The sequence below is a fragment of the Bufo bufo genome, chromosome 6 (genome assembly GCF_905171765.1).
Source record: "Bufo bufo chromosome 6, aBufBuf1.1, whole genome shotgun sequence".
Classification (NCBI taxonomy): domain Eukaryota; kingdom Metazoa; phylum Chordata; class Amphibia; order Anura; family Bufonidae; genus Bufo; species Bufo bufo.
Window position 1 is genome coordinate 439,268,785 of NC_053394.1, and position 16,219 is coordinate 439,285,003.

Here is a 16,219-nt window from a genome sequence, read left to right on the forward strand (position 1 = left end):
GCTACCCCTGCTCTCCTCCTGCCACTGATATAATGCTGCCCCTGCTCTCCTCCTGCCATTGATATACTGCTGCCCCTGCACTCATCCAACTACTGATACAATGCTGCTCCTGCTCTCCTCCTGCCACTGATACAATGCTGCCCCTGCTCTCCTCCTGCCACTGATACAATGCTGCCCCTGCTCTCCTCCTGCCACTGATATAATGCTGCCCCTGCTCTCCTCCTGCCACTGATACAATGCTGCCCCTGCTCTCCTCCTGCCACTGATATAATGCTGCCCCTGCTCTCCTCCTGCCACTAATATACTGCTGCCCCTGCTCTCCTCCTGCCACTGATATACTGCTGCCCCTGCTCTCCTCCTGCCACTGATATACTGCTGCCCCTGCTCTCCTCCTGCCACTGATATACTGCTGCCCCTGCACTCATCCAACCACTGATACAATGCTGCCCCTGCACTCCTCCTGCCACTGATATAATGCTGCCCCTGCTCTCCTCCTGCCACTGATACAATGCTGCCCCTGCTCTCCTCCTGCCACTGATACAATGCTGCCCCTGCTCTCCTCCTGCCACTGATACAATGCTGCCCCTGCTCTCCTCCTGCCACTGATACAATGCTGCCCCTGCTCTCCTCCTGCCACTGATACAATGCTGCCCCTGCTCTCCTCCTGTCATTGATATACTGCTGCCCCTGCACTCATCCAACCACTGATACAATGCTGCCCCTGCACTCCTCCTGCCACTGATATAATGCTGCTCCTGCTCTCCTCCTGCCACTGATACAATGCTGCCCCTGCTCTCCTCCTGCCACTGATACAATGCAGCCCCTGCTCTCCTCCTGCCACTGATACAATGCTACCCCTGCTCTCCTCCTGCCACTGATATAATGCTGCCCCTGCTCTCCTCCTGCCATTGATATACTGCTGCCCCTGCACTGATCCAACTACTGATACAATGCTGCTCCTGCTCTCCTCCTGCCACTGATACAATGCTGCCCCTGCTCTCCTCCTGCCACTGATACAATGCTGCCCCTGCTCTCCTCCTGCCACTGATACAATGCTGCCCCTGCTCTCCTCCTGCCACTGATACAATGCTGCCCCTGCTCTCCTCCTGCCACTGATATAATGCTGCTTCTGCTCTCCTCCTGCCACTGATACAATGCTGCCCCTGCTCTCCTCCTGCCACTGATACAATGCTGCCCCTGCTCTCCTCCTGCCACTGATATAATGCTGCCCCTGCTCTCCTCCTGCCACTGATATACTGCTGCCCCTGCTCTCCTCCTGCCACTGATATACTGCTGCCCCTGCTCTCCTCCTGCCACTGATATACTGCTGCCCCTGCTCTCCTCCTGCCACTGATATACTGCTGCCCCTGCACTCATCCAACCACTGATACAATGCTGCCCCTGCACTCCTCCTGCCACTGATATAATGCTGCTCCTGCTCTCCTCCTGCAACTGATACAATGCTGCCCCTGCTCTCCTCCTGCCACTGATACAATGCTGCCCCTGCTTTCCTCCTGCCACTGATACAATGCTGCCCCTGCACTCCTCCTTCCACTGATACAATGCTGCCCCTGCTCTCCTCCTGCCACTGATACAATGCTGCCCCTGCTTTCCTCCTGCCACTGATACAATGCTGCCCCTGCACTCCTCCTTCCACTGATACAATGCTGCCCCTGCTCTCCTCCTGCCACTGATACAATGCTGCCCCTGCTCTCCTCCTGCCACTAATATAATCCTGCCACTAATATAATCCTGCCCCTGCTCTACTCCTGCCACTAATATAATCCTGCCCCTGCTCTACTCCTGCCACTAATATAATCCTGCCCCTGCTCTACTCCTGCCACTAATATAATCCTGCCCCTGCTCTACTCCTGCCACTGATACAATGCTGCCCCTGCTCTCCTCCTGCCACTAATATAATCCTGCCCCTGCTCTACTCCTGCCACTGCTCTCCTCCTGCCACTAATATAATCCTGCCCCTGCTCTCCTCCTACCGCTAATATAATCCTGCCCCTGCTCTACTCCTGCCACTGCTCTCCTTCTGCCACTAATATAATCCTTCCCCTGCTCTACTGCTGCCACTGTTCTCCTCCTACCACTAATATAATCCTTCCCCTGCTCTACTGCTGCCACTGCTCTCCTCCTACCGCTAATATAATCCTGCTCTACTCCTGCCACTAATATAATCCTGCCCCTGCTCTACTCCTGCCCCTGCTCTCCTCCAGCCACTGATACAATGCTGCCACTGCTCTCCTCCTGCCACTAATATAATCCTGCCCTTGCTCTCCTCCAGCCCTTGATATAATCCTGCCCCTGCTCTCCTCCAGCCACTGATACAATGCTGCCACTGCTCTCCTCCTGCCACTAATATAATCCTGCCCCTGCTCTACTCCTGCCACTAATATAATCCTGCCCCTGCTCTACTCCTGCCACTAATATAATCCTGCCCCTGCTCTCCTCCTGCCACTAATATAATCCTGCCCCTGCTCTACTCCTGCCACTGATACAATGCTGCCCCTGCTCTCCTCCTGCCACTAATATAATCCTGCCCTTGCTCTCCTCCAGCCATTGATATAATCCTGCCCCTGCTCTCCTCCAGCCACTGATACAATGCTGCCACTGCTCTCCTCCTGTCACTAATATAATCCTGCCCCTGCTCTACTCCTGCCACTAATATAATCCTGCCCCTGCTCTACTCCTGCCACTAATATAATCCTGCCCCTGCTCTACTCCTGCCACTAATATAATCCTGCCCCTGCTCTACTCCTGCCACTAATATAATCCTGCCCCTGCTCTACTCCTGCCCCTGCTCTACTCCTGCCACTAATATAATCCTGCCCCTGCTCTCCTCCTGCAACTGATACAATGCTGCCCCTGCTCTCCTCCTGCCATTGATACAATGCTGCCCCTGCTCTCCTCCTGCAACTGATACAATGCTGCCCCTGCTCTCCTCCTGCCACTGATACAATGCTGCCCCTGCTCTCCTCCTGCCATTGATACAATGCTGCCCCTGCTCTCCTCCTGCCACTGATACAATGCTGCCCCTGCTCTCCTCCTGCCACTGATACAATGCTGCCCCTGCTCTCCTCCTGCCACTGATACAATGCTGCCCCTGCTCTCCTCCTGCCATTGATATACTGCTGCCCCTGCACTCATCCAACCACTGATACAATGCTGCCCCTGCACTCATCCAACCACTGATACAATGCTGCTCCTGCTCTCCTCCTGCCACTGATACAATGCTGCCCCTGCTCTCCTCCTGCCACTGATACAATGCTGCCCCTGCACTCCTCCTTCCACTGATACAATGCTGCCCCTGCACTCCTCCTTCCACTGATACAATGCTGCCCCTGCACTCATCCAGCCACTGATACAATGCTGCCCCAGCACTCATTCAGCCACTGATACAATGCTGCCCCTGCTCTCCTCCTGCCACTGATACAATGCTGCCCCTTCTCTCCTCCTGCCACTGATACAATGCTGCCCCTGCTCTCCTCCTGCCACTGATACAATGCTGCCCCTGCTCTCCTCCTGCCACTGATACAATGCTGCCCCTGCTCTCCTCCTGCCACTGATACAATGCTGCCCCTGCTCTCCTCCTGCCATTGATATACTGCTGCCCCTGCACTCATCCAACCACTGATACAATGCTGCCCCTGCACTCCTCCTGCCACTGATATAATGCTGCTCCTGCTCTCCTCCTGCCACTGATACAATGCTGCCCCTGCTCTCCTCCTGCCACTGATACAATGCAGCCCCTGCTCTCCTCCTGCCACTGATACAATGCTACCCCTGCTCTCCTCCTGCCACTGATATAATGCTGCCCCTGCTCTCCTCCTGCCATTGATATACTGCTGCCCCTGCACTCATCCAACTACTGATACAATGCTGCTCCTGCTCTCCTCCTGCCACTGATACAATGCTGCCCCTGCTCTCCTCCTGCCACTGATACAATGCTGCCCCTGCTCTCCTCCTGCCACTGATATAATGCTGCCCCTGCTCTCCTCCTGCCACTGATACAATGCTGCCCCTGCTCTCCTCCTGCCACTGATATAATGCTGCCCCTGCTCTCCTCCTGCCACTAATATACTGCTGCCCCTGCTCTCCTCCTGCCACTGATATACTGCTGCCCCTGCTCTCCTCCTGCCACTGATATACTGCTGCCCCTGCTCTCCTCCTGCCACTGATATACTGCTGCCCCTGCACTCATCCAACCACTGATACAATGCTGCCCCTGCACTCCTCCTGCCACTGATATAATGCTGCTCCTGCTCTCCTCCTGCCACTGATACAATGCTGCCCCTGCTCTCCTCCTGCCACTGATACAATGCTGCCCCTGCTCTCCTCCTGCCACTGATACAATGCTGCCCCTGCTCTCCTCCTGCCACTGATACAATGCTGCCCCTGCTCTCCTCCTGCCACTGATACAATGCTGCCCCTGCTCTCCTCCTGTCATTGATATACTGCTGCCCCTGCACTCATCCAACCACTGATACAATGCTGCCCCTGCACTCCTCCTGCCACTGATATAATGCTGCTCCTGCTCTCCTCCTGCCACTGATACAATGCTGCCCCTGCTCTCCTCCTGCCACTGATACAATGCAGCCCCTGCTCTCCTCCTGCCACTGATACAATGCTACCCCTGCTCTCCTCCTGCCACTGATATAATGCTGCCCCTGCTCTCCTCCTGCCATTGATATACTGCTGCCCCTGCACTGATCCAACTACTGATACAATGCTGCTCCTGCTCTCCTCCTGCCACTGATACAATGCTGCCCCTGCTCTCCTCCTGCCACTGATACAATGCTGCCCCTGCTCTCCTCCTGCCACTGATACAATGCTGCCCCTGCTCTCCTCCTGCCACTGATACAATGCTGCCCCTGCTCTCCTCCTGCCACTGATATAATGCTGCCCCTGCTCTCCTCCTGCCACTGATACAATGCTGCCCCTGCTCTCCTCCTGCCACTGATACAATGCTGCCCCTGCTCTCCTCCTGCCACTGATATAATGCTGCCCCTGCTCTCCTCCTGCCACTGATATACTGCTGCCCCTGCTCTCCTCCTGCCACTGATATACTGCTGCCCCTGCTCTCCTCCTGCCACTGATATACTGCTGCCCCTGCTCTCCTCCTGCCACTGATATACTGCTGCCCCTGCACTCATCCAACCACTGATACAATGCTGCCCCTGCACTCCTCCTGCCACTGATACAATGCTGCCCCTGCACTCCTCCTTCCACTGATACAATGCTGCCCCTGCTCTCCTCCTGCCACTGATACAATGCTGCCCCTGCTTTCCTCCTGCCACTGATACAATGCTGCCCCTGCACTCCTCCTTCCACTGATACAATGCTGCCCCTGCTCTCCTCCTGCCACTGATACAATGCTGCCCCTGCTCTCCTCCTGCCACTAATATAATCCTGCCACTAATATAATCCTGCCCCTGCTCTACTCCTGCCACTAATATAATCCTGCCCCTGCTCTACTCCTGCCACTAATATAATCCTGCCCCTGCTCTACTCCTGCCACTAATATAATCCTGCCCCTGCTCTACTCCTGCCACTAATATAATCCTGCCCCTGCTCTACTCCTGCCACTGATACAATGCTGCCCCTGCTCTCCTCCTGCCACTAATATAATCCTGCCCCTGCTCTACTCCTGCCACTGCTCTCCTCCTGCCACTAATATAATCCTGCCCCTGCTCTCCTCCTACCGCTAATATAATCCTGCCCCTGCTCTACTCCTGCCACTGCTCTCCTTCTGCCACTAATATAATCCTTCCCCTGCTCTACTGCTGCCACTGTTCTCCTCCTACCACTAATATAATCCTTCCCCTGCTCTACTGCTGCCACTGCTCTCCTCCTACCGCTAATATAATCCTGCTCTACTCCTGCCACTAATATAATCCTGCCCCTGCTCTACTCCTGCCCCTGCTCTCCTCCAGCCACTGATACAATGCTGCCACTGCTCTCCTCCTGCCACTAATATAATCCTGCCCTTGCTCTCCTCCAGCCCTTGATATAATCCTGCCCCTGCTCTCCTCCAGCCACTGATACAATGCTGCCACTGCTCTCCTCCTGCCACTAATATAATCCTGCCCCTGCTCTACTCCTGCCACTAATATAATCCTGCCCCTGCTCTACTCCTGCCACTAATATAATCCTGCCCCTGCTCTCCTCCTGCCACTAATATAATCCTGCCCCTGCTCTACTCCTGCCACTGATACAATGCTGCCCCTGCTCTCCTCCTGCCACTAATATAATCCTGCCCTTGCTCTCCTCCAGCCATTGATATAATCCTGCCCCTGCTCTCCTCCAGCCACTGATACAATGCTGCCACTGCTCTCCTCCTGTCACTAATATAATCCTGCCCCTGCTCTACTCCTGCCACTAATATAATCCTGCCCCTGCTCTACTCCTGCCACTAATATAATCCTGCCCCTGCTCTACTCCTGCCACTAATATAATCCTGCCCCTGCTCTACTCCTGCCACTAATATAATCCTGCCCCTGCTCTACTCCTGCCCCTGCTCTACTCCTGCCACTAATATAATCCTGCCCCTGCTCTACTCCTGCCACTGATACAATACTGCCCCTGCTCTCCTCCTGCCACTAATATAATCCTGCCCCTGCTCTACTCCTGCCACTAATATAATCCTGCCCCTGCTCTACTCCTGCCACTGATACAATGCTGCCCCTGCTCTCCTCCAGCCACTGATACAATGCTGCCCCTGCTCTCCTCCTGCCACTAATATAATCCTGCCCCTGCTCTACTCCTGCCACTAATATAATCCTGCCCCTGCTCTCCTCCTGCCACTAATATAATCCTGCCCCTGCTCTACTCCTGCCACTAATATAATCCTGCCCCTGCTCTACTCCTGCCACTGATATACTGCTGCCACTGCTCTCCTCCTGCCACTAATATAATCCTGCCCCTGCTCTCCTCCTACCGCTAATATAATCCTGCCCCTGCTCTACTCCTGCCACTGCTCTACTTCTGCCACTAATATAATCATGCCCTTGCTCTCCTCCAGCCATTGATACATTGATATAATCCTGCCCTCCTCCTGTCACTGATAAAATCCTCCCCCTGCTCTACTCCTGCCACTAATATAATCCTGCCCCTGCTCTACTCCTGCCACTAATATAATCCTGCCCCTGCTCTACTCCTGCCACTGATACAATGCTGCCCCTGCTCTCCTCCTGCCACTAATATAATCCTGCCCCTGCTCTACTCCTGCCACTGATATACTGCTGCCACTGCTCTCCTCCTGCCACTAATATAATCCTGCCCCTGCTCTCCTCCTACCGCTAATATAATCCTGCCCCTGCTCTCCTCCTGCCACTGCTCTCCTCCTACCGCTAATATAATCCTGCTCTCCTCCTGCCACTAATATAATCCTGCCCCTGCTCTACTCCTGCCACTGCTCTCCTCCTACCGCTAATATAATCCTGCCCCTGCTCTACTCCTGCCACTAATATAATCCTGCCCCTGCTCTCCTCCTGCCACTAATATAATCCTGCCCCTGCTCTACTCCTGCCACTAATATAATCCTGCCCCTGCTCTACTCCTGCCACTAATATAATCCTGCCCCTGCTCTACTCCTGCCACTGATACAATGCTGCCCCTGCTCTCCTCCTGCCACTAATATAATCCTGCCCCTGCTCTACTCCTGCCACTGATATACTGCTGCCACTGCTCTCCTCCTGCCACTAATATAATCCTGCCCCTGCTCTCCTCCTACCGCTAATATAATCCTGCCCCTGCTCTACTCCTGCCACTGCTCTCCTCCTACCGCTAATATAATCCTGCTCTCCTCCTGCCACTAATATAATCCTGCCCCTGCTCTACTCCTGCCACTGCTCTCCTCCTACCGCTAATATAATCCTGCCCCTGCTCTACTCCTGCCACTAATATAATCCTGCCCCTGCTCTCCTCCTGCCACTAATATAATCCTGCCCCTGCTCTACTCCTGCCACTGATATACTGCTGCCACTGCTCTCCTCCTACCGCTAATATAATCCTGCTCTACTGCTGCCACTGCTCTCCTCCTACCGCTAATATAATCCTGCCCCTGCTCTACTCCTGCCACTGCTCTCCTCCTACCGCTAATATAATCCTGCTCTCCTCCTGCCACTAATATAATCCTGCCCCTGCTCTCCTCCTACCGCTAATATAATCCTGCCCCTGCTCTACTCCTGCCACTAATATAATCCTGCCCCTGCTCTCCTCCTGCCACTAATATAATCCTGCCCCTGCTCTACTCCTGCCACTGATATACTGCTGCCACTGCTCTCCTCCTACCGCTAATATAATCCTGCTCTACTGCTGCCACTGCTCTCCTCCTACCGCTAATATAATCCTGCCCCTGCTCTCCTCCTACCGCTAATATAATCCTGCCCCTGCTCTACTCCTGCCACTGCTCTCCTCCTGCCCCTAATATAATCCTGCCCCTGCTCTCCTCCTGCCACTAATATAATCCTGCCCCTGCTCTACTCCTGCCACTAATATAATCCTGCCCCTTCTCTACTCCTGCCCCTGCTCTACTGCTGCCACTGCTCTCCTCCTACCGCTAATATAATCCTGCCTCTGCTCTACTCCTGCCACTAATATAATCCTGACCCTGCTCTACTCCTGCCCCTGCTCTACTCCTGCCACTGATATACTGTTGCCACTGCTCTCCTCCTGTCACTGATATAATCCTGCCCATGCTCACCTCAGGCCACTGATATAATCCTGCCCCTGCAGTCCTACTATCACTGATATAATCCTGACCATGCTCACCTCCTGACACTGATATAATCCTGCCCCTGCTCACCTCAGGCCACTGATATAATCCTGCCCATGCTCACCTCCTGACACTGATACAATGCTGCCCTTGCTCTCCTCCTGCAACTGATATAATCCTGCCACTGCTCTCCTTCTGACAATGATATAATCCTGACCATGCTCACCTCAGGCCACTGATATAATGCAGCCCCTGCTCTCCTCCTGCCACTGACAATGCTGCCCCTGCTCTCCTTCTGCCACTGATATACTGCTGCCACTGCTCTCCTCCTACCGCTAATATAATCATGCCCCTGCTCTCCTCCTACCACTGATATAATCCTGTCCCTGCTCTCCTCCTGCCACTGATATAATCCATAATCCTGCCCCTGCTCTCCTCCTACCACTGATATAATCCATAATCCTGCCCCTGCTCCACTCCTGCAACTGATACAATGCTGCCCCTGCTCTCCTCCTGCCATTGATACAATGCTGCCCCTGCTCTCCTCCTGCCACTGATACAATGCTGCCCCTGCTCTCCTCCTGCAACTGATACAATGCTGCCCCTGCTCTCCTCCTGCCATTGATACAATGCTGCCCCTGCTCTCCTCCTGCAACTGATACAATGCTGCCCCTGCTCTCCTCCTGCCACTGATACAATGCTGCCCCTGCTCTCCTCCTGCCATTGATACAATGCTGCCCCTGCTCTCCTCCTGCCACTGATACAATGCTGCCCCTGCTCTCCTCCTGCCACTGATACAATGCTGCCCCTGCTCTCCTCCTGCCACTGATACAATGCTGCCCCTGCTCTCCTCCTGAAATTGATATACTGCTGCCCCTGCACTCATCCAACCACTGATACAATGCTGCCCCTGCACTCCTCCTGCCACTGATATAATGCTGCTCCTGCTCTCCTCCTGCCACTGATACAATGCTGCCCCTGCTCTCCTCCTGCCACTGATACAATGCTGCCCCTGCACTCCTCCTTCCACTGATACAATGCTGCCCCTGCACTCCTCCTTCCACTGATACAATGCTGCCCCTGCACTCATCCAGCCACTGATACAATGCTGCCCCAGCACTCATTCAGCCACTGATACAATGCTGCCCCTGCTCTCCTCCTGCCACTGATACAATGCTGCCCCTTCTCTCCTCCTGCCACTGATACAATGCTGCCCCTGCTCTCCTCCTGCCACTGATACAATGCTGCCCCTGCTCTCCTCCTGCCACTGATACAATGCTGCCCCTGCTCTCCTCCTGCCACTGATACAATGCTGCCCCTGCTCTCCTCCTGCCACTGATACAATGCTGCCCCTGCTCTCCTCCTGCCATTGATATACTGCTGCCCCTGCACTCATCCAACCACTGATACAATGCTGCCCCTGCACTCCTCCTGCCACTGATATAATGCTGCTCCTGCTCTCCTCCTGCCACTGATACAATGCTGCCCCTGCTCTCCTCCTGCCACTGATACAATGCTGCCCCTGCTCTCCTCCTGCCACTGATACAATGCTACCCCTGCTCTCCTCCTGCCACTGATATAATGCTGCTCCTGCTCTCCTCCTGCCATTGATATACTGCTGCCCCTGCACTCATCCAACTACTAATACAATGCTGCTCCTGCTCTCCTCCTGCCACTGATACAATGCTGCCCCTGCTCTCCTCCTGCCACTTATACAATGCTGCCCCTGCTCTCCTCCTGCCACTGATATAATGCTGCTTCTGCTCTCCTCCTGCCACTGATACAATGCTGCCCCTGCTCTCCTCCTGCCACTGATACAATGCTGCCCCTGCTCTCCTCATGCCACTGATATAATGCTGCCCCTGCTCTCCTCCTGCCACTGATATACTGCTGCCCCTGCTCTCCTCCTGCCACTGATATACTGCTGCCCCTGCTCTCCTCCTGCCACTGATATACTGCTGCCCCTGCACTCATCCAACCACTGATACAATGCTGCCCCTGCACTCCTCCTGCCACTGATATAATGCTGCTCCTGCTCTCCTCCTGCCACTGATACAATGCTGCCCCTGCTCTCCTCCTGCCACTGATACAATGCTGCCCCTGCTTTCCTCCTGCCACTGATACAATGCTGCCCCTGCACTCCTCCTTCCACTGATACAATGCTGCCCCTGCTCTCCTCCTGCCACTGATACAATGCTGCCCCTGCTTTCCTCCTGCCACTGATACAATGCTGCCCCTGCACTCCTCCTTCCACTGATACAATGCTGCCCCTGCTCTCCTCCTGCCACTGATACAATGCTGCCCCTGGACCTTGTTCTCCTCCTGCCACTGATACAATGCTGCCCCTGGACCTTGTTCTCTTCCTGCCACTGATATACTGCTGCCCCTGCACTCATCCAACCACTGATACAATGCTGCCCCTGCACTCCTCCTGCCACTGATACAATGCTGCCCCTGCACTCCTCCTTCCACTGATACAATGCTGCCCCTGCTCTCCTCCTGCCACTGATATACTGCTGCCCCTGCTCTCCTCCTGCCACTGATATACTGCTGCCCCTGCACTCATCCAACCACTGATATAATGCTGCCCCTGCTCTCCTCCTGCCACTGATACAATGCTGCCCCTGCTCTCATCCTGCCACTGATATACTGCTGCCCCTGCTCTCCTCCTGCCACTGATACAATGCTGCCCCTGCTCTCCTCCTGCCACTGATACAATGCTGCCCCTTCTCTCCTCCTGCCACTGATACAATGCTGCCTCTGCTCTCCTCCTGCCACTGATACAATGCTGCCCCTGCTCTCCTCCTGCCACTGATACAATGCTGCACCTGCTCTCTTCCTGCCATTGATATAATGCTGCCCCTGCACTCCTCCTGCCACTGATACAATGCTGCTCCTGCTCTCCTCCTGCCACTGATACAATGCTGCCCCTGCTCTCCTCCTGCCACTGATACAATGCTGCACCTGCTCTCCTCCTGCCACTGATACAATGCTGCCCCTGCACTCATCCAAGCACTGATACAATGCTGCCCCTGCACTCCTCCTGCCACTGATACAATGCTGCCCCTGCTCTCCTCCTGCCACTGATACAATGCTGCCCCTGCTCTCCTCCTGCCACTGATACAATGCTGCCCCTGCACTCCTCCTGCCACTGATACAATGCTGCCCCTGCTCTCCTCCTGCCACTGATACAATGCTGCCCCTGCACTCCTCCTGCCACTGATACAATGCTGCCCCTGCTCTCCTCCTGCCACTGATACAATGCTGCCCCTGCTCTCCTCCTGCCACTGATACAATGCTGCCCCTGCTCTCCTCCTGCCACTGATACAATGCTGCCCCTGCACTCCTCCTGCCACTGATACAATGCTGCCCCTGGACCTTGTTCTCCTCCTGCCACTGACCTAATTGTCCCTTGCTCTCATCATGCTACTGGTCCCCACTCACTTCCTAACCCTAGACCCCGCTCTCCTCCGGACCCCACATAACTCAAAACAATCCAATCTGCAGAATTGTGACAATAGTCTTGGAAATTTACCTCAAGCCCTCAGAGGCCAGCTTGTCCAGGTTAGGAGTCTGTGACCGCTCTGCGGCCATATTTGCCCCCAGGTCTCCCCATCCTATGTCATCTGCTAGAAAAATAATAAAGTTGGGCTTTGAGAAGTTTGCCTGTTGATGGCAGGAACTGGAATCCAGGAACCAGACCAAACCAACATAAGTTGAAGTCAGGACACAAGCGAGGAGAGAGGACACCACGGTCATGGTGATCGGGATAATGGACGGTGAGATCATCAGGTCATCATCCTCGTGGCTGCAGAGTCTGAAAAACAAAGTAATGCTCGGATGCTGCACGGAGAACAGGACAGACAGACGATGCTGACAGCAGCCAGACTACAGGGCAGCCAATTCGGAATTTCTCACAACTGAAGGACTGTTACAGTGAATCATGGAAGTAAAAAGCTGTCGGCCTGTCCTGCTACAGTGTTCAACTCTGAAGATTGTCTACCATCACTCACAGTAAGCAGAGATCTTAAAAATAATAACTGCAAGATTATCACTACAAAACCGTTCACAATTTGTACAAACTCCATCTAAACAAGTCCTCACTAGGTAAGAAAATCAGGAATAACCTACACTCTACAGGACAAGACTACGCTGACCATAAGAGCTTACACTCTACAGGACAAGACTATGCTGACCATAAGAGCTTACACTCTACAGGACAAGACTACGCTGACCATAAGAACTTACACTCTACAGGACAAGACTACGCTGACCATAAGAGCTTACACTCTACAGGACAAGACTACGCTGACCATAAGAGCTTACACTCTACAGGACAAGACTACGCTGACCATAAGAGCTTACACTCTACAGGACAAGACTACGCTGACCATAAGAACTTACACTCTACAGGACAAGACTACGCTGACCATAAGAACTTACACTCTACAGGACAAGACTACGCTGACCATAAGAGCTTACACTCTACAGGACAAGACTACGCTGACCATAAGAGCTTACACTCTACAGGACAAGACTACGCTGACCATAAGAGCTTACACTCTACAGGACAAGACTACGCTGACCATAAGAGCTTACACTCTACAGGACAAGACTACGCTGACCATAAGAGCTTACACTCTACAGGACAAGACTACGCTGACCATAAGAGCTTACACTCTACAGGACAAGACTACGCTGACCATAAGAGCTTACACTCTACAGGACAAGACTACGCTGACCATAAGAGCTTACACTCTACAGGACAAGACTACGCTGACCATAAGAGCTTACACTCTACAGGACAAGACTACGCTGACCATAAGAGCTTACACTCTACAGGACAAGACTACGCTGACCATAAGAGCTTACACTCTACAGGACAAGACTACGCTGACCATAAGAGCTTACACTCTACAGGACAAGACTACGCTGACCATAAGAGCTTACACTCTACAGGACAAGACTACGCTGACCATAAGAGCTTACACTCTACAGGATGGAGAGGACCTCACTGACCATAAGAGCTTACACTCTACAGGATGGAGAGGAGCTCACTGACCATAAGAGCTTACACTCCACAGGATGGAGAGGAGCTCACTGACCATAAGAGCTTACACTCCACAGGATGGAGAGGAGCTCACTGACCATAAGAGCTTACACTCTACAGGACGGAGAGGAGCTCACTGACCATAAGAGCTTACACTCTACAGGACGGAGAGGAGCTCACTGACCATAAGAGCTTACACTCTACAGGACAAGACTACGCTGACCATAAGAGCTTACACTCTACAGGACGGAGAGGACCCCACTGACCATAAGAGCTTACACTCCACAGGACGGAGAGGACCCCACTGACCATAAGAGCTTACACTCTACAGGACGGAGAGGAGCTCACTGACCATAAGAGCTTACACTCTACAGGACGGAGAGGAGCTCACTGACCATAAGAGCTTACACTCTACAGGACGGAGAGGAGCTCACTGACCATAAGAGCTTACACTCTACAGGACAAGACTACGCTGACCATAAGAGCTTACACTCTACAGGACGGAGAGGACCCCACTGACCATAAGAGCTTACACTCCACAGGACCCCACTGACCATAAGAGCTTACACTCTACAGGATGGAGAGGACCTCACTGACCATAAGAGCTTACACTCTACAGGACAAGACTACGCTGACCATAAGAGCTTACACTCTACAGGACGGAGAGGACCCCACTGACCATAAGAGCTTACACTCCACAGGACGGAGAGGACCCCACTGACCATAAGAGCTTACACTCTACAGGACGGAGAGGAGCTCACTGACCATAAGAGCTTACACTCTACAGGACGGAGAGGAGCTCACTGACCATAAGAGCTTACACTCTACAGGACGGAGAGGAGCTCACTGACCATAAGAGCTTACACTCTACAGGATGGAGAGGAGCTCACTGACTATAAGAGCTTACACTCTACAGGACGGAGAGGAGCTCACTGACCATAAGAGCTTACACTCTACAGGACGGAGAGGAGCTCACTGACCATAAGAGCTTACACTCCACAGGACGGAGAGGACCTCGCTGACCCTAAGAGCTTACACTCTACAGGACGGAGAGGAGCTCACTGACCATAAGAGCTTACACTCTAAAGGACGGAGAGGACCTCGCTGACCATAAGAGCTTACACTCTACAGGACGGAGAGGAGCTCACTGACCATAAGAGCTTACACTCTACAGGATGGAGAGGACCTCGCTGACCATAAGAGCTTACACTCTACAGGACGGAGAGGAGCTCACTGACCATAAGAGCTTACACTCTAAAGGACGGAGAGGACCTCGCTGACCATAAGAGCTTACACTCTACAGGACGGAGAGGAGCTCACTGACCATAAGAGCTTACACTCCACAGGACGGAGAGGACCTCGCTGACCCTAAGAGCTTACACTCTACAGGACGGAGAGGAGCTCACTGACCATAAGAGCTTACACTCCACAGGACGGAGAGGACCTCGCTGACCCTAAGAGCTTACACTCTACAGGACGGAGAGGACCTCGCTGACCCTAAGAGCTTACACTCTACAGGACGGAGAGGAGCTGTGGGAGGTTAGACGGGTGACGCAGGGACACAAGGAGGATGGGGGTTGTTGTCCTCAGCAGTAGCACAGCACGAGGTGAGGAAGACTCCGGATTTTCCTCGTCTGAACTGGCACAAACCTGTTCTGCCTGGAGAGTGCGCGCGGCCGCGGCTCCAGCACGTGCGGGGCCGGAAGTGACAGGTGTCACACAAAGTGTCAGCTCTGCGGCACAGGATGGAGACGCCTGCACTCCCGCTCCTGACCCACAGGCGGCCGCTCACCTGCAGGGGCTGTGGCCCCAGGAGCTTGCACTCTACACCTCGCCTCCGCCCGGCTGTTTGTCGCCCTCGGCAGTTAACCCTGTCGGGGTGTCACCGTTCTCCCTGCAGGGCAGGCGGAGCCGGCAGGGAGGCAGTTAATGGCAGAAGGCGCGGCCCCGCCACATGCGCGCCCCCGCCCAGACCGGCTAAAGCCGGTATATATACAGTATAAGTCAGCGAGAGGCTTCAGAGCCGGAGCTGCTGCCGCCATGGGGCCCCTGAGAGCCCCGCTGTCTGTCTGATCGGCGGCCGCAGGAGGGTCATCCGTACGCCGGCTGGACGAGGGGACCGGGGGCCCCGACACAGAGGTGGTCTCCCCCCATAGAGGGACATGTAAGTGCCCGGAATGTGCTGCACCCCCGCTAAATAGTGTTAGATGGTGGGGTCCGTCCCCCCAAAGGGTGTCATATGGTGGGGTACCCCCCCTAGAGGGTGTCATATGGTGGGGTACCCCCCCTAGAGGGTGTCTATTGGTGGGGTACCCCCCCTAGAGGGTGTCTATTGGTGGGGTACCCCCCCTAGAGGGTGTCATATGGTGGGGTACCCCCCCCCCCTAGAGGGTGTCATATGGTGGGGTACCCCCCCCCTAGAGGGTGTCATATGGTGGGGTACC

At 54.2% G+C, this 16,219-nt stretch overlaps 1 protein-coding gene across 1 annotated transcript in view; it reads right to left on the minus strand.

Moving 5' to 3' along the window:
• ARSG (arylsulfatase G) overlaps nucleotides 1–15,937 on the minus strand; it is a 34,627-nt gene extending 18,690 nt beyond the window's left edge. Inside the window, exons 1-2 of the mRNA XM_040434871.1 lie at nucleotides 15,570–15,937; nucleotides 12,261–12,547 (exon numbers count right to left, since the gene is read on the minus strand). Coding sequence (XP_040290805.1) covers nucleotides 12,261–12,514 — 254 coding nt within the window. The 5' untranslated portion in view covers nucleotides 12,515–12,547; nucleotides 15,570–15,937. The remainder of the gene's footprint in view (nucleotides 1–12,260; nucleotides 12,548–15,569) is intronic.
• Between the last annotated feature and the right edge of the window lie 282 nt (nucleotides 15,938–16,219).